This window comes from Anser brachyrhynchus (assembly GCF_964034855.1).
Source record: "Anser brachyrhynchus genome assembly, chromosome: 10".
In the NCBI taxonomy this organism is placed as follows: Eukaryota; Metazoa; Chordata; class Aves; order Anseriformes; family Anatidae; genus Anser; species Anser brachyrhynchus.
This window is the reverse complement of record NC_137705.1, coordinates 16,021,975-16,047,990: the sequence shown is the minus strand read 5'-3', so window position 1 is coordinate 16,047,990 and position 26,016 is coordinate 16,021,975. Positions and strand designations below refer to the sequence as shown.

Here is a 26,016-nt window from a genome sequence, read left to right as displayed (position 1 = left end):
ACCCTCTTTTTAGTGTTCCCTACAACAGAATCACAGAATCAGAGAATGGTTTGGGTTGGAAGGGACCTTAAAGCCCATCTGACTCCAACCCCCTGCCATGGGCAGGGACACCTCCCACCAGCCCAGGCTGCCAAAAACCCTATCCAACCTTGCCTTGGGCACTGCCAGGGATGGGGTAGCCACAGCTTCTCTGGGCAGCCTGGGCCAGGGCCTCACCGCCCTCTGAGTGAAGAACTCCTTCCTTATATCTAATCTAAATCTCCCCTCTTTCAGTTTAAAGCCATTACCCTTGTCCTGTCGCTACACCCCTGACAAAGAGTCCCTCCCCAGCTTTCCTGTAGCCCCCTTTAGGCACTGGAAGGTCACTGGAAGGTCTCCCTGGAGCCATCTCTTCTCCAGGCTGAACAGCCCCAGCTCCCTCAGCCTGTATCCACAGGAGAGGTGCTCCAGCCCCTTGTTCATCTTCATGGCCGCCTCTGGACTTGGTCTAGTATGCACATGTCCTTATGCTGGGGGCCCAGAGCTGAGCACAGGCTCCAGGTGGGGTCTCATGAGAGCAGCGCAGAGGGGCACAATCCCCACCCTCTCCCTGCTGCCCACGCTGCTTTTGGTGCAGCCCAGGACAGGGCTGGCTTTCTGGGCTGCAAGCGCACATTGCTGGCTCATGTTGAGCTTCTCATCAACCAGCACCCCCAGGTCCTTCTCCTCAGAGCTGCTCTCAATCCGTTCTCTGCTCAGCCTGTAGTTGTGCTTGGGATTGCCCTGCCCTAGGTGCAGGACCTTGCCCTTGGCCTTGTTGAACTTCATGAGGTTCACAAAATATTCTTAAGTGAAAAGCATATTCATTTCAGACTACTTATGCTACACTAAACAAGTCCATTCTTCTAGTCTGATCTTCCACATTCTCCACTTCCATGATAACAAAGTTGGTTTCCTTCCAATTAAGGAAGACATCCCTTCTCAGTGGTTCTGAGCTCCAGAACACGTCCTGGTGACCCTTCACAGTGCAAATACCTTCACGTGATAAATAATGAAAATTTAATAACCAGATTTTTTTTTTTTGAACATACTAGGAAAGAAATACCCAGCTGACATTTTTTGAAGTGAAGGAAGAAAGCTAGCTAACAGGAAATAAGTCTAACCTTCACAGTTAAATAATACACTATTACATGGGAATGTACTGCTTTTCATGTTTATACGACCATATTCTAACGCACCAGCAGAAAGAAGAAGTTACGTTTCTATTTAAATTCAATAAACAACTACCATAAATACTGGGAGTAACAGTTAAAAATCCAAATATAAATCATACTTCTGCAAAAAAACGGAGAGAGGTAAGTGTGACTGCAGAACAAAACAGTACCTGGGAGCCTTCCTCATTATAATGCCTTGCATTTCGGAACATGAGCTTCATATCTTCAATCATTGCTTCTTCCCCTACATACTTATCATTGCGGATGTTGTGTTCAATCATTTTCAAATCCATTGGCTCTAAGATAATTTTATAATAATCTGGATAGTCCTTTTTGGATGGCTTAACCATAAACAGATCACAGAGCCGTCTGCCTGTGCCTGATTCTCGAGCTTCCAGAACTGCATTGTATAAGATCTTCATTCGCTGCTTTCGCATATTCTTTTTGCTGTTAGGTTAAGTAGAGGAAGAAGAAAAAGGAAGAGAATAAAGGTTAGTGGCCCTTTGCCCCACTTGCAACACTAATATCAAAATGACATTATTCTCTGCCATTAAAAAAAAAAAAAAAAAACACAACAACTTTCTAAACGCACATAAGAAGTTAAGATACTCTAACTAGAAACGTACATAGTCCATACTGGCTTTCAGAACAAACTTGCAAATAATGACGGCATCACAAGCATTACTCTGCTAAGTAAACAGGAAACCAACTTTAAATGCCAAAAAAATGGTATCTTAAGTTTTCTACCAGACAAAACAAATGACTATTTTTAAAGGTACGAAAGTCAAAAGGAGCTCTAAGCACTTTCCAGCTGCAAGGAGAAGAGATTGGTCATGACTGAGCATCCGAATCCAGGAAGTCAAGAAGTAAGTCAAACATGGAAGTACCCTCAACCACTGCCTTCATGACCACCTCTGCTGAACACAGAGTATCAGAGACTTGAGAAACATTTGTTGTACCAGACATAAGAAAAACAAGGATATCAGGAATGTAGTAGGAAGGTGGTCTGAATTGCTTAAATATCTGTCAACCACACTCAAAGTTACAAGCTGATAAAGCTTACCAATACTGCAAAACCTAAATAGAAAATGGTCACGTATATGCTATCACCACAAACTTTACAGTGTAGCTATAAAGACTGTATCAAGAAATCTGACAGCATAACCGGGGAGCAGCTTGTCAGGAGGAAAAAAATGTGCACAGATCCCTGTACATACACTACATGATCTACAAGCAAACCTGATGAGGGAGAAGAAAGCTTAAGTTAATATTAAGCCCAGATATTGTGGCACATTAGAAATACAGTCTCAACAAAGCACTTCTGAGCCATCTCTCACATTGAGATCTCTACAAACCACTTATTGATAGAATTATAGAATGGCCTGGGTTGGGAGAGACCTCAAGCACCATCTAGTTTTAACCCCCTTGCCATAGGCTGGGACATCACCCACTAGATCTTGTTGTTCAGGGCCTCACCTAACACAGTCTTGAAGGCAGTTATAACTTATCATAGAATCATACAGTGGGTTGGGTTGGAAGGGACCTTAAGGATCACTCAGTTCCAATGCCCCCCCCCAGGACACAGGCCACTAGATCAGGCTACCCAGGGTCTCATCCACCCTGGCCTTGAACACCTCCACGGATGGGGCATCCGCAGCTTCTCTGGGCAACCTGTGCCAGTGCCTCACCACCCTTGCTTTGAGTGAAGAATTTCCTCCTAACATCTAATCTAAATCTCCCCTCTTTTAGTTTAACACCATTCTCCCTTGTCTTGTCATTATCTGCCCAATCAAAAAGTTGCTCCCCACCTTTTTAATAAGCACCCTTTAAGCACTGAAAGTCCGCAATGAGGTCACCCCAGAGCCTTCTCTTCTCCAGGCTGAACAGCCCCAGCTCTTTCAGCCTTTCTTCATAGGAGAGGTGCTCCAGCCCTCTGACCAACTTTGTGGCCCTCCTCTGGACCCACTCTAACTGCCCCACATCCTTCTTGTGCTGGGGGCTGCAGACCTGGATGCAGGACTCCAAGTAGGACCTTACATGGGCAGAGCAGAGCGGCGCAATCACCTCCCTCGCCCTTCTGGCTACTCCTCTTTTCATGTAGCCCAGGACACAGTTGACTGCCTGGGCTGCAAGCACACATTGCTGGCTCATGTCCAGGTTTTCGTCCACCAGAAGAAAGTAGTAATGTAAAGGTCTGCAGAAAACTACAGAGGTACATACCTTTTCCTTTTTGAACTTCCAGCATCAGATGTAGCAGAAGAAATCATACTGTCCCCATCCTCAATGTCATCTCTCCTAGCAAGCTCCTTCTTCTTTGCCTGAAGAAAGGACAAATCCCTGAAGCCGAACTCACTGCTGGACATTTTCAGAACAACATTAAACTCCAGAACAGATCAGATACACAAAATAAGATGCAGCTATGGGTTTTACATGTGTAAGGACACACGCAGATGCACCATCAAAATATTTCCAGTGATTTATTTAATGCAAGTTTGCCAATATAAAATAGTGGTATAATCCTTTTCATCTGCTAGAAAAACTGTTTGAGTGAACAATCTGAATTCAACACTTCATGAAATTTAAACTGTCTTAGCCACAGTATTTAACTACCAACTACCTGTATTTAACTGTAAACCCTTAATTGTATTTAACTGTAAACCCTTAACAAAAACAAAAAAACTCAGCATTTTTTCAATTTTCTCCCAACTTAAAATAGTCGTGGTAAGCAATTAGCGTGACCAAGAGAAAGCACACAAGGCAGCAGGTGTACTGGAGAAAAATCACCCAATGGTGGTCTTCATTCCCATACTTCACCTCTTAAGCATCTGATATCAACTACTTCTGGAAGCAATTTTCAGACTACTTCTTAACCATTGCACGACATGATAGAACACACAAGATACTACCAGCAAGCTAATCACAACCAAAAAATACTACTGCAAATATGAGTCTAGTTCAAAATTGTTTTGGAAAATTATTCATTAGGGAAATAAATTCACATAAGAAGTTACATCCTTTTGATTGTTCTATTCCAGATACCTGCATAACTTGCTGCATTTTCAGTACTCTCTTATAGATGGCAGAATTGGGGACATTGTAGCGCTTGGCATTTTCAAACATTAAGTTCAGATCAGCCTCCAGCTGATCTAAGGTTTCATACTCATGGTTCTTCAGTTTCATTCTGCAAAATAAACAAACAAATCAGTTACTCCACATGAGCTACACACCACAAAAGAGTTCTTTAACACCTTCATTTCTATGAGAAATCCAATATCCAGAGAGCTCTAGTTAGGTAGGGGAACCCATTATTTTCTTCTGATGTTACAATTGCAAGGTGTTACTGCAGCAATATTACACTGTTTTACTGTTACAAAAACTACTGAGAAGTGCATGTGTATTTCCAGATCTACAGAATTTTCTTGCAGGAAACATCCAACTAACTGCATGTTTCCTGGATGCCAACTGCACATGTGTGTAGTAATTGCCATTTCTCTCATATCTAAAGAACTTGAGTTCCCTCAATGTCTATGAGAAAAAACTTTGGACAAATATCCTAGACGTAAGACGTGGAGAAAATTATTTGTTGCTACACATTACAATCAGGACTGTTTTTCCCACAAGACCACTAGCTTGTGACGTATATGCTCCTAAATAGTCAGGATGTAAATAAAGAGTCCAATCCATGCTCTTGCCATCGTCTGGTAGCAAATATTAGAGGCCACACTACATTTTTTCCAGCTAATCTGAATGGTGGCTGGTACAGAAAGCAAAATCTATGGAGTGAAATGTACGAATGAGTTCTTGGAGTCCAACAAAATGTTGATAAGCCATTACAGGGCTTCAGCACACAAGCTCTTGTTGGTACTGCAAAAGATAAAGCATCATTAAGAACTTGAGAAAACATGGAATAGAAAGGCTTAAAAGAAAGTTTGCACCAGAAATCCTGATCAATAAAACCAAATTTGTTAAAAACTTTGGCTGTTTTTAGTTTTTCAAAACTGAATGATTTAAGAACATCCTAATCTGTCAAGGCACACAGGGTAAATAAGTGCGTAAACAACCAGCAATTTCCTTGTTTATAGATGCTATTATAGATATTCATAAAACAGATTCAAACTTTCAAAGGATTAATGGAAAACAAAAATAACGACTAAATGCATGCAATTCTACATCTTAGAAAAAAGTTTCCAAGTCATCTATACTACTTACGAAATGAAGAATATTAAAAAAAAAAAAAAAAAAGAAAAGAAAAAAAATCAAAAAAAGCAAGTCATGTGCAGAAATCAATTCATGAGAAGCACTGGAGAGAAATACTGACCAACAGATTCTCTCTGCCTTTGGATATAGATGGCACCCACATCATTTGTTTCCAGGTGATCTTTCTCAGACAAAGTGACCTCTCATACTGATAAATTTGCAGACTTAGGCTCTAATTAGGGATCTAATGACATGAAACCTACCACAACTGCCTTAGATTTGAATATTAAATACTGAAGACAAATCTCTAAAATGCCTCAACGCTTTTTACTGTTAACGACAACTATTAGAGGAGAAAGAATCATGCTTCAGCAATCATAATCAGAGCTATGATAAAGTCCTCTCAAGATCTGCTCTGCAGTTCATCCCCCTGAAAGCATACAAGTCTGCACGCAATGCTCCTACCTTTCAACTCTTTGCTCAAATTTTGCTTAAATATTAGCAGCATGCAGTTTGTATATATATTCATGTGCGATTCTGGCATGTTTGCCTTCTACCAGAGAACTAAAATACGTTTTAAGCAATTAGATGGCAGAAAGAATGAGAACTGTAAGAAAAAAACTACTAATCTCGCCATTAATTTAAGACATTAAAATTACAGAATTGCAAGTTTGCATTTTGATCACTGCTGCATGGGGTGTAAGTTCAGCTTTCTGAGAGAGACACCTAGAAGGCTGCATCTCAATTGAAGTACTGTTTTTCCAAATCAAATTGCACCTCCTCACAATCACTTTGTACTACTCCTCTTTATTTGGAGTTGTTCTGTATGCAACTTAAAACTGCGTTAATGTCAGCATTAAAAAAAAAAAAAAGAAGAAAGAAGAATCACCAAAGGTCTAGGATTACACTGATTAAGAACATGAACTACAATCCTCATGAGATATTAAAGCCAATATACAGCTCTATATCTTTATTGCATCCAAGTTCCAAATCTATGAAGGAACACTATTAGCATGACATGGTAAATCTGATTTACTTATTAGTAACATAACCCGGTCCTGCTCAATCAAATTCAGTATGTTTAGGTGCCAGTTTTATCAAACTGAGGAAAGGAGAAGTTTGCCACAACCTCTGAAGTGAAACACATTCAAAGCAAGCTGCGGGAAGAACAAATCAGTAATGTCTCCTACAGAATATATCCTGCCTACAACAACTTTCTTTTTATGCAAAGGGTATTCTAAATTGGTCCCGTGTGTTTTCATGATATGGTAAAAGAAATTGGTGATTCTTCCTATCAGCAGATCCCAAGTCATTTGACCCTACTAAATCTTGGATTGCTTATGCAGACTCCAGAACACCACTATTACATGGAGCATCTAAAATGTACCACTTATTCCGCATGCCTCAGTATCTTACACTAGCTTGATGTGTGCATTTAGGCAGTGACATATACATGTTGCGGTACTGCAGCCTAATCCTCAAGCACCACAATGCAGAGAAACATATGAAGTTGCCATTAGTCTTATACCATACTAAGAAAATTAATTCTTTTCCTCCTCATGACTCTATAGAAGCAGAATTTTTAAGCTGATGGAGAAGCGAAGACCCTGACAGCAGGTCACAAGTGAAGAAAAGCAGCTTAATTCTCACTCCATTAAATCTTAACCCAGAGTCAGAAGACAAGAGGAAGAAGAAAGACCGTCTTACAAAAGGCTGAGCTGTCATCCAAATTACCTTACCATCAAATAAAATCTTGCTTCTATTACTGTGTGCTTATCCACAACTAGATACACGAGGTGCAGTCCATCTGATTTTAAGCGAACAACCTACATTCACAGTTGAATTCATCAAAGGCCTGAGCACAGAAGTAAAATCAAGACTTAGCCCACATGGTTTTTGAAAGACAGACAACTTCCAACCACAAATATGAAGAGTGAAAAATCCAGAGGTGCAAAAGTAATCCTGCTACGGCCTGCAAATAACCTCCTACCTTGTGATCCTCTTCAATGCACTTGCTGTCAGTGAACAACGGGGTGATTAATTAAGGCTATTCAGAGAAGTTAATTATACTCAGACACAGCAGAACTCAAGTATCATGCCTCTTCTCAATTTAGAGTATTATCAGAGAATCATAGAATATCCTGCTTTGGAAGGGAGCCACTAGGTCATTGAGTCCAGCTCCTGGCTCCACACAGGACCACCAAAAACCAGACCCGATGGCTGAGAGCGCTGTGTAAACACCCCTTGAACTCTGGCAGCTCGGTGCCATGCCCACTGCCCTGGGGAGCCTGTCCCAGGGCCCGACCACCTCTGGGTGCAGAACCTTTCCCTAACCCCCAGTCTGACCCTCCCCTGTCCCAGCTCCATGCCGTCCCCTCAGGTCCTGTCGCTGTCCCCAGAGAGCAGAGCTCAGCGCCTGCCCCTCCGCTCCCCTCGTGAGGGAGCTGCAGGCCGCCATGAGGCCTCCCCTCGGCCTCCTCTGCTCTGGGCTGAACAAACTGAGGGACCTCAGCTGCTCCCCATGCGTGTTGCCCTCCACACCTTTCACCATCTTTGTGGTCCTCCTTTGGAGGCTCTCTAATAGTTGTCAATCTTATAACAGAAGAATTTTATAAACATCAGTTTATTTTGCAAAGCGAGGCCAAAACTGACATTTTCCCAGTTGGCACATTTATAAATTAAGCAAACCGTAACAGTTACATATTTTTCCAAAAGTCAATGTAATAATAAAATCTTTGGGGGAAAAAAAAAAAAGTAATGCTTAGGTTAAGATCTTAACTTGTAATAGGTTTAAGCTGTTTATATAAACATTCAGACTAACCCAGATAGCAGTCTCTACTCTTTCAAGTTAAGTTCTATTCACAAGATGATCATTTTTATTATGAATTCAACTCAAGTAATTAATCTTGAGGTAACAAAAGCCAACACTAATTCCAGTTTAAAGAGAATCTCAACCCACTCCAGTTCAGTGAAATGTAAAGTTTAAATTTCCACGTCACATACAACTGAATGAACGTTCATAAGAAAAGCACATTACAAAAACGCTCAAGAAGTGGATGTCACACAAAACCAAGTGTGCTTTATGCTAGATCCACACTTTTTTTTTTAAAAAAACCCAGCTAAGGTCCCCAGCTTCCTAGAGCAGAAGACACTGGGGCATGCCAATAAAGGCGATGCTTGCAGTGCCCCTGCACACAAACACACACCTCTCACGTGCAGATCAGGAGAGGACAGCTGCCAGGGAATTCCCTGGTGGAGAAAAGGCTGATTCACTTGCCTTCAGGATCATATTTGCTAACACTATAAAATTTAATGACTATCACAGTTCTTGTAAGCATGCCAGGATCCAGCACTTGTGTACAATCTAACAGCATGTCCTGTTCCTGAGTTGCTTCCTGACTATTCCTCCAGCTGTTGAATTAGAGACTTTTAGCCATGCTAAGTTTGCAAAATATCCTCCATACCATGCACTTCTACCACCCCTTAAAAATCACAGCCTTCATAGCATCATTTTTAAAGGGGATATCCTTGTTCTGCAGCTCTGTGGTTTGTTGTCCTTGAGTCGGTTTGGGGGGTGTCTTATCGGTGTGGATAAACACTCAATGGGAGGGAATGAAGAAGAAGGAGCCAAACTCGTCTCAGCAGTGCCCACTGACAGGACAAGAAGCACAGACTGAAACACAGGAAATTCTATCTGAACACAAGAAAAAAAAAAAACAAAACTTTTTAAAAACAAATAACAACAACAACAAAAAAACACCAACAAAACAACTGCGTGGGTGGTCAAACACTAGCACTGGTCACCCAGGTTGGTTGAGAAGTCTCCACCAGGGAAAATGCTCCAAAGCCAACCGGGAACAGTCCAGGGCAAGCTACTCTGGGTGATCCTGCTTGATGAGGTGGCTGGAGGGGATGGTCTCCCTTCCAATCCCAACTATTCTGTACTTCTGTGAAGAGCATGGCAGGAAGAAACTAGCAGGAAACTCAAGCCATCAACAGGATTACCTCCCGCATCCAGAAGCAGCCTGGGATCAGCACACAGCTCAAGTCACTGAGGCTCTTAGTGCTCAAAGCACTCAAGAGGTTGGGACAGTTATAATCTGCATCTCATTAAAACAAGCAAACAAAACACACCCACACCTGTGAAACTCTCCCTGTAATTATCATAAATCATCGAGTAAGGATTTTCCTGCATTTAACAAACACAGACTCCTGAAATACAGGAATTAGCTGCAAAATTTATAGTGACAGCAGACTGGGATAGGGGAAAGAGGGAAAAGGGAATACTTGGCCCCCTTTTCACAGTCCACTCTGACAGTATATAGCCCAAGTATCCAGATGCTAATGCAGAAAATGGTATGAGACTGGAATGCCAGGCTGTATGCTCTAACACCTTCAGTTTTTTGCTAAGACAACTAACTTCTCTGTCCCTTTCTATGAACAGATGTGCTCCTTGAACGTGCATCTCCAAACACACAAAGAACTGCCTCCCTCCACCCCAAGCCAAAAAATCCTACCTCTCCACCCCTATGGAGTGGTTATTTTGAATACCTAAAGACACAGTTGAAATATCAGTAAAACTATGATTGCTTCAGTTTTCCCTAAAGCATATTAATTAAGTACACATATGCATGACTTCAAGGCTTCTTAAGCACAGTAAGAGAAGATTATGTGGCAATTTAAACAATAATTGAATTTCAGAATTTGCTAAAACGATGTACACTATTATAAACACCATACTTTAACTTAGGAATTAAAAACACTATTTCTAAGAAGACTGTCTGTACTTTTTTGTTTTCTAAGCTCTCAGGCAATGAGAAATGCCATTTTTTAAAAAAGTTCTGTTATACATCTGAGCGTCATTTTTGCTCAAACAGCCAGGTGCACCCTGCCTACTCTGTAAGGAAAGTAGAGTAACAGCTGCCTCCCTATGGCAAATTATTTCTCCTGATACCAAGTACGTTTTCAAAACAAGGTTTCTCCCAATTAAATCCACATATACATAATTAGAACAAATACCCTTTGGTACATTCAGACAAAAAGCTCCCTGAAAACTGCCAGTGATGTTCTCAATTTCATCTTTTTTCCAACAAATGTGTTTTGTGCTTCATTCAAGAAAAGATAATTCCTTTGCCAAGCCAACAGTTGTACTAAGACATAAGCAAAAAAATGCTTTAAAGCCACTGATGGACAGCTAACCAATATTGTATCTCAGTACTTGCTCCCCAACACATGCATAACACTGTCAGACAGGTAAGAAAAGTTTTATTACTTTCCAGTTTAACAAAGACACTGCTTATTAAACAAGTATTCCAAATTCAGCACACTGTATTATGGTATAACTACAATTTACAGAACTATCTATTCTAAACACACTAGCAGTGTGAGGACCCACTGAAGAAGGACTATTGCTTTACCAAACACTGTCACACATCTCCTGCAGACCTGGTTTTCAACACCATTTCCTATGGCTGTAATGCAGTCTATTCTAAAGGAAGATGTTTTAGCGTAACTTTATACACGAGGATACAAGACGTGCTTTAAAGCACCAATGGCTGGCTCTTCCCTATGGGAAGGGGAGCCAAGCACATTAACATGGCCAGCAGGGCAGGGGCCTTGCCAGCTACGAGCACTCAGGTTTGACCCAGATCCAGACCACCCGGCCAACTTTTGGTGATGAGGCAGGTGCGAGGTGAGGCCAGGAAGCCAAGCTTGCAGGGCAGGATCAGACACAGTCAGCAGACATTGGGCAGGCAGTGCCTGAACACATCCACAGAGGCCTAAGGCAATGCTAGGAAGTCAGTCCACAGGTCAGGTCTGGGTCAGTGCAGGGGGTATCAGTGGGGGTCCACGGCCAGGCAGGGGCATGGCTGTGGTGGGCTGGAGACCAGCACTCCTACCATGTAGCTCAGGCAGGGCCTGAAATGGGGCTCCCAGCTCCCTGGGAAGGAAGCCAGGGCTACCTGAAGCTAGTCAGGGCCATGAGGACCTGTTAATGCACTTGGCACCTTGACATACGATGGAGCTAACATGGTGAATATATTGGTTTACCCCGGGCTTTAACGGCCTGAGATAAGCTCACTGTTCTTTTTACACAGGTTTTTATCCCACAGCTGTGCTCTGGCAGCTGAGGAATCTTTCATGGCTCACAGATTTATGAACAGTGTGCTGCATTAGCACTTTACTCCAGACTAGCTACATCATGAATGAAAATAATTATTCTCTACAATTAGACTGTGACCTAAACAAAAGGAATATAACTGCAAACACCTTTCCACAGTTCGCGTTGCTGAAGACTGTTCATTTAAGAAACATGGCAGTAAGAGGTAATCATGCCATCAGGGTAAAGGAAAGGGCATACCGGAGTGTTCTGCAGAAGCTTTCACATCTGCTGTGCACCTAGCCTTCAGAATTATTGATATTGCAACTACCTGGGCACATTCCTAATGAAACACTGTGGAAAATAAACCCATGGATGGCAGCCATTGATAAAAGACGATTAGAAGACTGATGCAGACTGACACAAAACAAGCAGCAACAAAGCATAGAGGAAAAATGGTATCGCTACATGAGAGGTCAGCAACTTGACCGCAATTAAGGACGCTGGAAATGAAAGGAGCCTTTGAACAGTATCACACCAGAGGTAGTCTGCGTTCTGTTTTCTTACCTGATTTGCTGCAATGAAATAGGTGTTTTAATTTGCTGGTAATAATCAGGATACTTTTTCTTAGAGGGCAACTGGAAAAAGGGTTCAGATATGAGCTGGCCCTGATTATTTCTGCAACTTCTAACTGTATCATAAAGCTGATAAAGAGGATTAGAAGTGTCCATGAAGGAAGTAATGCTCTCAGCTTCAGATTCTCCTTCTTCATAACGAGCAGCAGCTGCACAGAGAGAAAGGAAAAACGAGAAACTCTCAGCAGGACAAGTCAGAGTGGACTTTTTTAATGACTTTTCAAATAGAGAACTAAACCAGAACAAAATGCAGACCCTCAGTTGAGGGTGTTCAGCCGCTCTCCAGTAGTCAGATTCACAACCCAGAAAAGGACTTCACAAATGGCTACACCTCACAGCCCCAAGCTGATAGGAAAACCAAAAACAAACAAACAACACACTTTATCTAGATAGCAAGTTCTCTTATCAGATGAGCCTTCAGTTCAGTCACTGGTAATACACCCTACATATAGAAGCACGCGGAAGTGTTCATAGTTAACAGAACTATTCAACCACACTACCTACAAAAACAGCTACGCCCTTATTTACCAGGCAAACCATTACTACTAATATTTGTACCAAACATTTATACACTGAACTACTGTGATTCTGCTATCTGACTGGAGCATACTACAAGAATATGAACTGAAAAACCATGTCTAGAATTTTCAAAGGTCTTTAGTCTGTTAGGGAAAATGGCTGAAATAAAAACGGATTTTTGAATATATATCAAAAAAAGGTTACTTCAGAACTTCTGTAATCCTCTACATAATAATCCCATAATATAGTAATTGCATAATAATCCTGGCTCAAGTAAAAAAAATCTGAACTTTAACAGGCAAGTCTGACACTACAGCTCACCTTTAATATGCAGAAAGTGAAGGAGAAATAAACATTTTAGAATTATTATGTAACTAGCATAAAATCAATAAATACTTTATTATAAGATGTTCATAGCAGACTTTTCCTATTGTCTGTATGAAGCATGTATTATGCTTCAGGATTAGGATGAACAAAAAGAGCTACTATGATAAAGTAACATTTACTGCAGATGAAATTAGGAGAAACATTACTGAGCAACAGAAACAGACAGAATGAAAAAACACTGGCAACGGAAATATAGGATGGGAAGCAATAAACGGCCAACCCTTCTACTCCACTGTAATACAGTTGGCATAATTTGTACCTTGCAGACAGGCATAATAATAAAATCTGTGTGTTTTTGCATACACAGCTATTTATTCATCCTTGTTTGCTCTCTTACGAATCCCAATTTAGAGGAAAGCTTGGCAGGTGACATGCTGGATAATTCAGTTACACAAAAGACAGTTCTCTAACACTCAAGCCAAGTTTCCAGCTGGCATTTTCATTATTGCTCAATAAAGGCTGGCAATGTTTCAAATTTTCTACCCAATTTCAGTAAAGATGTATTGAAATGATGACAAAGCCAGAGGACATTCTGACTGCATATCAACATAGTACTACCATTTTTCCTCTGCAGTCTGACACTGCAGATCTACACGAGTGTACCAGACAAGTTAGATGCAAGCTAAAACACAAGCAGACCGCAGCAGATGCGCAAACACTACAGAGACGTTCATTACTAATTCAGAGGAGATGCTTAAAATTATCAGGCGCATGTACGCCAACAAGCATCGCATAATGGCATTGCAGCTACTGTGGCAGCCTGCAAAGCAGGAGCTGGACAGAATCACTCAGGTAGAAAAACAAAAGAGTGAAGGCAGCACTCTGTCTTCTTCCCCACACCTAACATACCAGTCTGAACGCAGAGATAAATCCTGATGGCTAAGAGACAGCTACCAAGTAAAATAAATTTCCAAAGTAGATTATGCAACAAAATACTGTCTTTGCTATTGTTTACTCAAACAGTTCAGTTCTGACTGCTCCATCAAAAAGGAACAGAATAGAAAAAGGAGAACTTGTTTTTATGTAAGAGAAAAACAAGAAACAAGCATGCTAACATTCTGTGACATGGCAGACAGAAAAAAAGGCAGTTCAATACCCTAAACAAGAAATGTACTTCCTTTGTGTAAGAAGTGGGACACAAGACATTCCCCAAAATGAAATCTAAGGAAATTTAAGAAGCACCAAAAGGAAAGTGTTTACATAACACCAGAATACAACTACAAACATTTTCATTATAACGTGTATGTTCTTTAAAAGATGTGTGTCAACCACTAGATATTCTTACATACTCAGAAAATGCTAACGTTCTACTAACAGGAAACACATTATCTTGAGAACTGAAGAAGTTAATATTTGGATCAGAAGACAAAAATCCACATTTGGCTGTACAACCAGCCACATAATGCAAGACCGTAGATTCTTCAGCATTCAGTAGCACCAGGTCCCATAGGAACATGCTGGCAGCACAGAGGAAGTCAGTTATTCCCTTTTCACGCAGCTGTTACCACAGCTACAGTTAGCAGGTACAGCAGAAATATGCAGTAAACCATACGTGTACTCTTACTCAATGCTGTGGCAGGGAAGGAACAGAGTTAGGAAAGCATATAAATGTATATGGAAGAAACTTTACTCAGCATGTAATTTGCTTTAATCAATGTCTCCCGAGGTCCCAAAGCACCTAGACAACAATGAATCCTCAAAATGTAACCAAAGCTAGATTCTAGTACAACCAAGAGCAGCATCCAGACTTGTAAAATGAAATACTTATAAACAAGTAATTTATAATGACCTTTTATGCCTGTCTTTACATATTTATACTTCAGGTAGCTGCAGAATCTGCTCATATTGAGTACATTTGAGTTGGAAATCTTCTACAATCTCCTTTACATCATGACAGCCTCTGAAACTGTGTGGATAAACTCCATGTTGGAAACTGATTGTTCACTGCTTAGGCAACTGCTACAATCGAAGAGGCTCACAGATTTAACTCTCTATATCAAGACGGAGAAAGTTCTCTCTTTGTTCATTCATGCAGCCTCGATCTCATTTGCTTTAATGAGTGTTGGAGGAAAGAAAAGAGACATGATACCGGAACAACTAATAAAAAAACTGCTTAGTTTAAATGAAAAACTTTTTAACCCAGAGACTGAAAACATAGGGATGTCCAAGTAGCATGTTGGAGGGGTGGAAAATCTTAAGTGTGACAGAGGTCTGCCAAAAAAATTCCTTCTTCAATGAACGTAATAAAGATAGGAGCGCTTCAACAGTGTCAAAGCAAAAACCTCAGACACATAGAAAAAGACCCCGTGAAAATGACATTAATGTCCATGGTAAAGGTGACACCTGAAAGTGGTTAAGTCACTTCAAGAATTTAAATCACAAAGACACAAAAAGCTACGTGTTTTTACAGAATTAAAGTCTGCAAGAACAGCAGCTAACAATCACACTCAGACAAGCAACTGCTCCCCACATCTGCCAAGAAAGGGAGCCAAAACTGAAGTCTAGGCTAACCAGGAATAAAAATGCTTTTGCTTGCAGCAAGATCTAAAGTGTTTGGAGAAAAAAAAAAAAAAAACAACACCACACCGAACCAAAACAACCCACCACTCAACATACGTTCTATCCAATGGAAAATGGTAGGGAATACAATTTTATTACTGGGTATGAAATAAATGGCCCAAAATGTATATCGAAAAGATGCTTCATTTCCCAGCATAACAGAAATAACATAAACAAAACAAAATATATACCGTATGTACAAAACCATTTCAGAAAGCTGCTCTGAGATGAAAGTTCTTCTGAAAGGAAGTTCTGCACAGTGGAATCAGTCCAGGAGGTTTCTAGAGTGTGTAGAAGACAGCTTCCTGACACAGCTGGTACAAGAGCCTACCAGGGGAGCTGCCCCACTACACCTGCTCTTCACTAACAGAGGACTGGTGGGAGATGTGAAGGTTGGGGACTGTCTCGGGCAGAGTGACCATGAAATTGTAGAGTTCTCTATCCTTGGTGATGTCAGAAGGGTAATGAGCAAAACTGCTATCTTGAACTTCTGGAGGGCGGACTTTGACCTGTTCAGGACACTTGTTGCAGGGGTCCCTTGGGAGTCACTCCTGAAGGGCAAAGGCATCCAGGAAGCCTGGGTGCTCCTCAGGAAGGAAGTCTCAAAGGCACAGAAGCAGGCTGCTCCTGAGTCCCGTAAGGCAAGCTGGAGGGGAAGAAAACCGGCGTGCGTGAACCAGGAACTTTTGTTGAGACTCTGGGAGAAGAAAAAGAGTCTACGTCCTCTGGAAGAAGGGACAGGCTACTTGGGGCGACTACAAAGAAGTTGCTAAGATATGCAGGGAGGAAGTTAGAAAGGCAGAAGCCTGGCTTGAACTCAGATTGGCCACTGGAGTAAAAGAGAACAAGAAATCCTTTTACAAATATATTAACAGCAAGAGAAGAACCAAGGAAAATTTTCATCCTTTACTTGATGCAACAGAGAATGTGATCACTGAGAATAAGGAAAAGGCTGAGGTTCTCAACACCTTTACATCTGTCTTTAATAGTCAGATCAGTTATCCTCAGGGTACTTTACACCCTGACCTGGACGTCCCCTGTGATTCAGGTACAGAATCACCCCATGATCCAGGAAGAGACAGTTAGAGACCTGCTCCTCCATCTGAAATGTCACAAGTCCATGGGACCAGACGGGCTCCACCCTAGGGTGCTGAGGGAGCTGGCAGAGGTGATTGGCAAGGTTTCCACCATCTATCAGTGTTCCTGGTCATCTGGAGAGGTCCCAGAGCATTGGAGGCTTGCTGATGTGACTCCCATCTACAAGAAGGGCCATAAGGAGGATTCAGGGAACTACAGGCCTGTCAGCCTTACCTCGGTGCCAGGGAAAGTTATGGAGTTACGGAAGTTATCTCATCTTGGGTGAGATCACATGGCGCATGCATGGCATTCAGGGGATCAGGCCCAGCCAGCACGGGCTCATGAAAGGCAGGTTGTGCTTGTCCAACCTCATCTCCTTCTTTGACCGTATGACCAGACTGGTAGATGAGGGAAGGGCTGTTGATGTACTCTACCTAGACTTCAGCAAAGCCTTTGACACGGTCTCCCACAGTATTCTCCTGGGGAAACTGTCTGCCCGTGGCCTGGACAAGCACACTCTTCTCTGGGTAAAGAACTGGCTGGAGGGCCGTGCCCAGCAGGTTGTGGTTAATGGAGTTAAGCCCAGCTGGTGTCCTGTCACAAGTGTTGTCCCCCAGGGGTCGGTACTGGGGCCTATCTTGTTTAATATCTTTATTGATGACCTAGATGAGGGGATAGAGTGTACCTTCAGTAAGTCTGCAGATGACACCAAGCTGGAAGGTAGTGCTGATCTGCCTGAGGGACAGGTACAGACAGACCCAATGGCACAAGACAGCAAGAGAATATAAGCCAGAATGAGCAAGCGTGAGATTTCTCTCAAACAACCACAGCACTGTGAATCTCTTATGGCAAGGAACACCCAAGTATACTCAGAAATATACACGCTAAATTCAAGACACACAAGCCAGTTTGGCCTACCCCATCTTAGCAGCTGCATGTGTATGAATTCATACTTCAGAGGAAACAGGGACTGGATTTCACAGAACTATAAACTGAGTTTTGAAACACTGCAAAATATTTTTGCAATAAAGATATCTGAAGAGATCAGGAGCTGTACAGTTTCGCTTATTCCAAACATTTTAATTAAATAAACAGATAAACAGTATTTCAGTTCCTACCAGCCAAAGCTGCATCCTCGTCACTTTCTGATCCATACTGCAATGCCATAGTAATTGCTGATAAACGATCCCCCTGGGCTGATCTTTTGTTACTACAAAAAAAGAAAAGAAAGAAAAAAAAAAAGATTTCAGAAATAAAAAATAGCAAAAGGTTCTCATTATCAAACCACCATTAACAGCCATCCTGAGTGTGTAAGTAAACCAATGGAACTTGTGATGGTTACCTACGTTATCAGGAAAACAGATGTGACTATGCCAAAAAAAAAAAAAAAATATGGAGAGCTTAGCAAGGGAAACTGTTAATGACCCATGAGTCTGCCTCCTTCTTTGGGGTGGTCCTTCAAACTGAAAAATTGGACATGCAATCAGAAAGCTAGAGCTCAAGCTGTATATATCCTGTCCTACTTTGAATGCTTGAGTATTTGAATTATTAATTGGGAAGGGTAACAAGTATAATTAATACTCCCAATTAATAACACTGTTATTTAACCCCATTTTATAGGGATTTGTCTACATGAAGAAATATAGCATGCTTTAAGCTGTATACACCTAATTCTCTCTCTCCCCCAGCACTATCTGAGCTTTTTCAGCACACAAAGTGCCTGCACATGAAGGATCTTCTCTCCTTTTTAAGTGACTATGGTCACACAATGACTTCTTCAGCATCATTCTCTTTCTCCCAAACCTGGGACACAGCATTTCACACCAGAAGCGGGCTCAGTCTTGCCCTGCAGGAGTAGTCAAGTCTGGGAAAAAATTGGATGTGCTGCTTAAAATGACACCAACTCCATACAAATGCTCAACACCTGAAAGAGCCTTACTGCTGCTGAGTGCTCAGCCATGGTTTCAAGAGTACGCATAAAGAATTTGCCAGGAGTAGTACTGCTTCCAGACAGTAACTCAGACTGCAGACACAATACTTCTGATATGTACCAAAATTCTCAACTGATGAATGAAAGAACAAACCAGAATGCCTCTAGTAAGCAAGCCTACCCAGTAAGTCTGCCAGAAGTCCATCCTAAATCCAATACTTTTGGTTTACAGACTTTATTGGTTTCCATCTTCCATCTCTTAATTATTTAGTCCTACTTATTCCTCTTCAGCCTCCAAATACTATTTTCCTAGATTTACAGTTTATTTACATGTGATTTTTCACCTGCTTTATTTTGTAATGAAGCTTAGCACATTGATCTTCATGACATTTCTAATGAAATAATTGTACACAGGAGTATTTAATGACAGGTGTTCTGAAACATTAAATCTAAAATCAAACATGGAAGAGCAATTACAGCAAAGTAACTTCTTAAACCACAATAAATATGACTAAAATATATTTGAAATAAAAAGTATTGAAGTCACTATTGATCATTGAAGAGCACTCCCAACTGAAATTAAAAAAAATAAAATAAATCAGTATTTTCATGTGATGATGACCCAGCTTTTCCTCCAAGTCCACAATTTACTTACCGATAATATTTGTTAGAAGAATTTCTCTCATCACCAACACTGCCTTTACCCTGTGAGGAAGGACCTGTCAGCTTGGAAGCAGTCAAATTTGATGGAGTCCTTAAGGTAGAAGAGACAAGCCAAGGAAAGGGGAACAAAAGAGGCCCACCTTAGCCAAGGAAAGATGCAGCAAGAATACAGCTGTTTACAGACTTACTTTGACAGTGCAGGCAAAAGGTCCAGAGATGGATTAAAAAAATAATATATGTTTTAAAGCTAAAAGTAAAGTAACACTACGACACATTTAGGGCCCCGGCATTTTAATACTGATTTTGTTTTTATAAAAAGTCAGGAGGAGGTAACATTTAGATTGAGGATTAATAGCTATACACACAGCTCAGCCTACAATAGCAGTGAAAGCAGCCAGCAAAACATTCCTTAGCATCCACATAAAGCTAATCGTAAAGATCCATCGTGTTTTGCCAATAGTCGACACTGCATATTTTCAAGCAACTTTATTGCGTGACTTTATTTAAGGGAGGACAGCTAAATGCACCGACAGAGAGCAATTTAGTATGACAAAGGATACAAAGAACTCTGCGCTGGAAGAGCGCGGTTACTTGTGACACTGAGACAACATAGCTGCAGGACTTTGGTTAGTAGCATTATGAGGAGTTGGAGCCTGATCCACCAAAGACAAACTGACATAAACCCAGAAGAAAAATATAATAAATTAAATGAACTTGTGGGGGTGTTTTACCAAAATCAACAATAAGTAAAAGAAACCCCCTGTTGAGACGATTAACAAGTTATAAATGATTCTGTGATGCGGATTCAGCAAAAAAAAACACACATGCAGAAAGAACAATGGTGCAATAAAAAGAGCAACCAGTGAAATGCTTCAGAACAGCAGGTGAAAGGTTTGGTTTTCACTACACTTTCCTCTCACCCATTTTTTTGGTGTAAAACAGAAAAAAAACAACAACAACAAAACACAACAAAAGAAACTGCACACACACACACAAAAGCAGTTCAGTATTATTATAGCCTGTTTCAGGCACTACAAGTAAGTATTTTTTGCTAAGTTACAGAAACAAAGAAGGGAGCTGTCAATTATTCTGACATTCAGATTACTTCAGGCCTCGTAGATCCACTCAGAATGTAAGAACATCTAGAATAAAGGAGCTGAGAAGTAGAAATGGGTTGGCAGTGTAAGAGAGGAATTCAGCTAACAAATATCAGTGTGATTTATCTGTCATCCCTTTTTGTGCAAATAGCTTTATTTTGAAGAAAAACAGTTAAGTCTCCAAATTAAATATCACTTGGGACATCCTGAGCTTCATCAATGCAGTAAGGAAAAAATAAAAGCCACAATCTATACAGAAAACCTCTGGGCCTATACGTACTCAATCAAATACATTACGTGTTTGTAGAATCAAGATCTTCTGGCACTACACATACTTTTAAGAGAAATTGTTAGAATATACATTGAGAATTACTCCTTAACAAAGTTTCTGTTTTTATATTGTCCTTTTTGGCAGCGACGGCTCTGACAATGATTCGCCTAAACATGGGAAGCACGCTAACACTGAGAATGAGCCAGGAAAACCATTATATATGTTGAGCATCTCAAAGCACCAAACAGTAATAATCAAGCAGATAACTTTCATTTCTTTCACACACAATCGTATTAAATGCATTGCTGAGGACTAACACTATCTAAACATTTTCCTGGAGAAAAATAAAACAAAAGAAAAACAACCACAAAAAAGCAACAGAATAAAACCTGCCTTTCAGTAAAAGAAGGGAGTGCTAGTGTTCTCAATTATACCACATAAACCTTCACAGGACATGAACAGGATTTATAGTTTAGTATCACATGCTACTAAAGAGCTCAAATACATACAGAGCCTACCCTAAAAAGAGTTTCCTGACTCCTTGGAGGACTTGCAAGACATTGATTTATTTCCTAGATAAATGATGCAGCTCATACTGGAAAATAATATTTAAACTTACTTTTGACTGGTACTCAGAAGTAAAAATCTATACAAGAATAAATCCAATTGCATTTCAGATAAGAAACATCTATAATGACTGCATCACTTCTCTGTACACCATGGATTTTCACAGGAAGCACCATTTCCCAAATAAAATCTTTCTGTGAAATAAATACAACTATCAACAGTGTTTTATACCTGCCTGTTCAAGACCCAAACTCTACTCCTCTGATTTGTAAGTCCAGATCTTCAGTGTCTTGTGCCTCTTTCATAGACAGAAACAGATTTTCAATTAAGAGTTTATATAATACGGACTTTGTTCTACGTATCTGTTGCCTGTGGCCTTGTTGCCCTGTTTCTGCCCCTACCTAATTGTGAGCTCTTGTGTTTCAAGACCTAACAAGGTTCAACAATACTCATCATTTTTTGTACATCAAAACAAAACAAAGAAATTGTTTCCTCACTGTTCCTTTTCCACTACTAACTTACAAACACATATGGTGGAAGTTGGTCATAGCTTAAAAGAGACGATTACACTTTTTTTTTTGACAATCAAGTATACCACAGAAATATTTCACCACAGAAGTATTTCCATAAAATGTTTCTATTTGAAAGCCATTCTGTGGTTTATATCTTTTAAAATAAAAATAAAATGAGTTTTCATGCAATTATTTCCCCGTATATTTGCCATAGCGAAATTAAGGGAATATCTACAGAGATTTTCATGAATTTATAAAGAGAACTCTATTTCCAGTACCTGATTCGGAGACTTGACTTGGCCAACTCACTGTGTTCAATTTCAGCTTTTTTCATATTAAATATTTTTTTAATTGCATTTGCATCCTGTCAAAAAGAATTTTTTTGTTTAAAGTTGAAAACAAAGAACGTTATTTTCAGCTAGAGTAATTCAAATCAAAACAAAAATGAGGTTGCTTTTTTTTTTATACATTTAGATACAAAACAATCTAACTAACTGAGACTGTAGGTGTAATTTGGTCATAAAAGTACAGATAAAGGAAAGAGGATCTTCAAGAACTATGCAAAGAAAGCATTACTCTGCTTTTTAACCTTGTGATGAAAAACACAAACAGTTCCTGAGATCCATGAAGAGATAATGCCTGACTACTGCTATCATTTTAACCTGTAGTTTCAGCCATTTCAACATCAATCACAAAAGTAACGGGATACTCCATTCCTCCAAAGAAGTCATTAACTCATGTCATGAGATAAAATTTAATTGGAAAAAACTCATATATGTCAAGAAAAAAAAAATATAGCTTATATTCCAATTATACTAAGGGGAATATAAATAAAGAAAAAACAGCAATAGATTTGTTTGTTTGATTGCTTGTTTTTTTAAATGGAAACAGTTTTCAGGGCCTTATACTAAAAATATGTTCAATGAACAATGAGCACAGAAAACAGTAAGGAAAATCTGAACTTTGATTTAACTATTAACAGCTGAAACTAACCTTGAACACTTGTGATCCAGGCTCATTGTAGGTTTTGGCATTCTTTGCGAGAAGATCTATATCCTTGGCCATTGCATGAATGCTTTTGTAAGTCCCATTCTACACAAGAAAAAGCAGCATTGCTTATTGACAATCTTCAGACAGCATGAGAATGAAGTCAAAAGCAAAGGGAATTCATAAGGAATAAAGAGAACATTTACAGAATAAAGAGAACATGTTTATAAAAAACAGGTAAGTACTTTGAAAAAAAAAACACAACTGAAGTGCTAAGTCCTTCTTGATCATACGAACGCTAAGTAAAAGATAGAAAAAAAATACTTAGTACGGTAGATTATCTTAACTTTGAAGGGTTCTGACAACATGTTATTTCACCTTTATCCTCTAGTTCAATTAGCCTTTGTGTTATTCTTTGCTATTACACAAAATGCTAGAATTACAGAACAGTATTTCAAATTGCTGGAAAAGCGAGACAAAAAATGCATCAGTACAAAACATCTATTTACAGCACTAGAACAGAACGAGGTGATGATAATGCATGACCACGCTTCAATACATCAATGTTTTATGTTAACAGTACTTGCCATGGAATTACTTTAGACCATTAAACATCAAGGAACCCAGGATATTCAAGCCCAGTGCCAGCACTCTATGGTTTACAATGCTAGACCTTCAGCACAGCTACTTCTGCAGCATTAAGCCAGGAGAGAACATTGAATCAGTAGAGCGTTCCTATTTTTCAGTAGCAGGGAAAAACACACTGCTTTTCCTATCCACTTTAACTCTAGCTTTTATCACTTTTAGTTCAGACTTTTTTAAAAAGAAACATTCTATGATATACTAATAAGCTTACTGTACCTGTATCCTTTGTGCGATAGTTTTAAGATCTATGGGCTCTTTTATTATTGCATAATAATCTGGATATTGCTGGAAAACAAAAAATATATATTATTACAAACAGTTGTGAGCCATTCTATGAGCTATTAGCAAAAATTAAATGCAGGTGAGAACGGTGTAAGCTTCATAAACATAGCAGCAGGCATCAATTTGGAGAGTCAGATCTAAGGCAGATATCTACAATTACTTTACATCAGTTTATTGATGAAATGAAACAGTTCTGACTGCAAGCAAAATACATGGTAATAGTCTTCAAATTATTTGTTTTGCTGGTTAAACCTGTTATGCCACACCCTGGATGAGAACAGTGAATTTAGATTTACAAAGATTAAAAACTCAACCAAAAAAGAACAGTTAACTAAACTGGCAGAACAGGACAAACCCCCACCTGCAATGACAGGGCTGGGAATGAGTGGGCAGGAGCAAAGCAGCTCTAAAAACAGCTGGAGTTTGCCACTAATGAGACAGTAATGAAGAACCGCATCCCCAGACTTTGCATAATGGCGCATGGGATCATTTATATAAATTTCCATGTTTCAAACTTAGAATGAAATCATTATTATTAAAATACCCACCACTTTAGAAGGAAGTTTCTGAAACAGTTCACTTATGAGGCGTCCTGATGGGTTTGTGGCAACAGCTACAGCTTCAAGAAGCTGTTCAAGAATCTCCTTCAGGTAACCTGGAGATGACTAATAGGAGAAATTAAATCACAAGCAGTTTCAATAACAGCCAAAGTACAGTGTTTCAATTTGCACTGAAATATAAGAATTTATTTTTCAAAGACAGGAAAAAAACCAGCTATAAAACATGTATGCAACTTTGAAAAACAATATTGTTTATGCATGTAGGTGAAACGAGAAAACTTTAATTTCATGTTTACACTATAGACTGCCAGATACACATTACATACTGTTAGAACAGACTTGATAGCCAACAGTAGTGAAAACATACATCCCAACAACAGAAAAAACAGACAAACCCAAACTTCCTATGGTCATATCTGGCTTATAAAACACTCCAGGAACAGCTGCACTAACTGAATGGGACCCACACTGGAAAACTGTATCATTAGACATAAAGCTTGCTTGCGTCAAACTTCAGTGTTGGTGTGATATCAAGCACACATCATGTTAACTTCACGTGAACCAGAACCGCATTTTATCCATATCAGAAAACATCATTTTTTTTTTTTTGCTAGACAAAAATGTAACATACACACGATGCTATGAAATAATTAACCAGTAACTACTAAACTTGTGTAAAAAATATCTTTTGGAGCGTAATTTAACTATGAAGAGATTGAACGCCTTGCCAAATATGGAGGCCAAGCTCCTTCTCAGGGTCAGCTGACATACAGAGCCATGACTTCCTTCAGCTGCAGCTGTCATGACCACACTTACTAGTTCTGTGCCTTGATGGTCGTGTCCTTCCTCATCTTCATCTTCCTCATCAGCATCCCCTTTTTGAACAAATTCATTTTTTGTGCGCAAATACAACTCCCATAATTTGCAGGCAGCTTTATATTCAGGAGAATCAGGCTGCAAAACAAACAAATTAACAATATAAACGTTCTTTAAATTCAAAATTTTCCTATCTGAAGGAAATCTATAAATTCTTAGTTGAAACGTATTGAATAATAGAAAAACCTCAGAAATACTTGCATGAGTGGTTCTTTAACAGAGGTATTAAGAATGGTAATAAGCACTAGAAAATGTAAGGTTTATCACCCCAAAGTATTTAAGCCTTTGGGAAAACTAAGCAGTAAAACTCCTTGAGTAGAGGCTTAGACAAGCACATTATATGAATCTTCAGAGATCACTGGGTTTTGTTGCAGCACATCAGTACTGATATTTAAAACATACTAACTAACACTATGGCCAGAAATGTTCAGGGGGTGGTGAGGCACTGGCACAAGCTGCGCAGAGAAGCTGTGGATGCCCCATCCTTGGAGGTGTTCAAGACCAGGTCTGACGAGGCCCTGGGCAACCTGATCTAGTGGGTGGTTTCCCTGCCTATGGCAGGGGGTTGAAACTAGATGATCTTTAAGTTCCCCTTCAACCCAAGCCATTCTAGGACATGATTCTATGAAACGTGATTTAAGACAATGCTGCTGCTATTATACGGCAATTGAAAATTCATTTCCACCAAAGAAGAACGCCAACAGATGTGCAAATACCTCTGTAAGCACTGCAATGACTTGCACTGTTCCATAATTTGGTATTAACTGTGAAATGCCAAAGAACTTGACAACAGGCTACCACCTGCTTACATGTCTAAGTATATTTTGGGGAAGAGCTAGATTAGTCAGCAAATTAAGTTTTGCAAATACCGAGTTGGCAGTGACAGACAAGCATGTGCCTATTAACACGACTAAGAAAATTACCCAGAAAAAAGGCTGCTTTCCCACTTTTATATTTTT

At 39.9% G+C, this 26,016-nt stretch overlaps 1 protein-coding gene across 11 annotated transcripts in view; it reads right to left on the bottom strand.

Moving 5' to 3' along the window:
• PBRM1 (polybromo 1) overlaps positions 1-26,016 on the bottom strand; it is a 63,919-nt gene that overhangs the window by 31,513 nt on the left and 6,390 nt on the right. For 9 of the 11 annotated variants that reach the window (XM_080606434.1, XM_080606431.1, XM_080606436.1 and 6 more), the window contains exons 5-15: positions 24,998-25,135; positions 24,170-24,286; positions 23,556-23,624; positions 22,701-22,799; positions 21,986-22,071; positions 19,253-19,351; positions 17,786-17,877; positions 12,058-12,274; positions 4,233-4,374; positions 3,414-3,511; positions 1,364-1,640 (exon numbers count right to left, since the gene is read on the bottom strand). In XM_080606434.1, the coding sequence (XP_080462560.1) occupies positions 1,364-1,640; positions 3,414-3,511; positions 4,233-4,374; positions 12,058-12,274; positions 17,786-17,877; positions 19,253-19,351; positions 21,986-22,071; positions 22,701-22,799; positions 23,556-23,624; positions 24,170-24,286; positions 24,998-25,135 (1,434 nt within the window). The remainder of the gene's footprint in view (positions 1-1,363; positions 1,641-3,413; positions 3,512-4,232; positions 4,375-12,057; positions 12,275-17,785; positions 17,878-19,252; positions 19,352-21,985; positions 22,072-22,700; positions 22,800-23,555; positions 23,625-24,169; positions 24,287-24,997; positions 25,136-26,016) is intronic. The other 2 variants (XM_080606428.1, XM_080606432.1) reach the window with 1 other exon arrangement.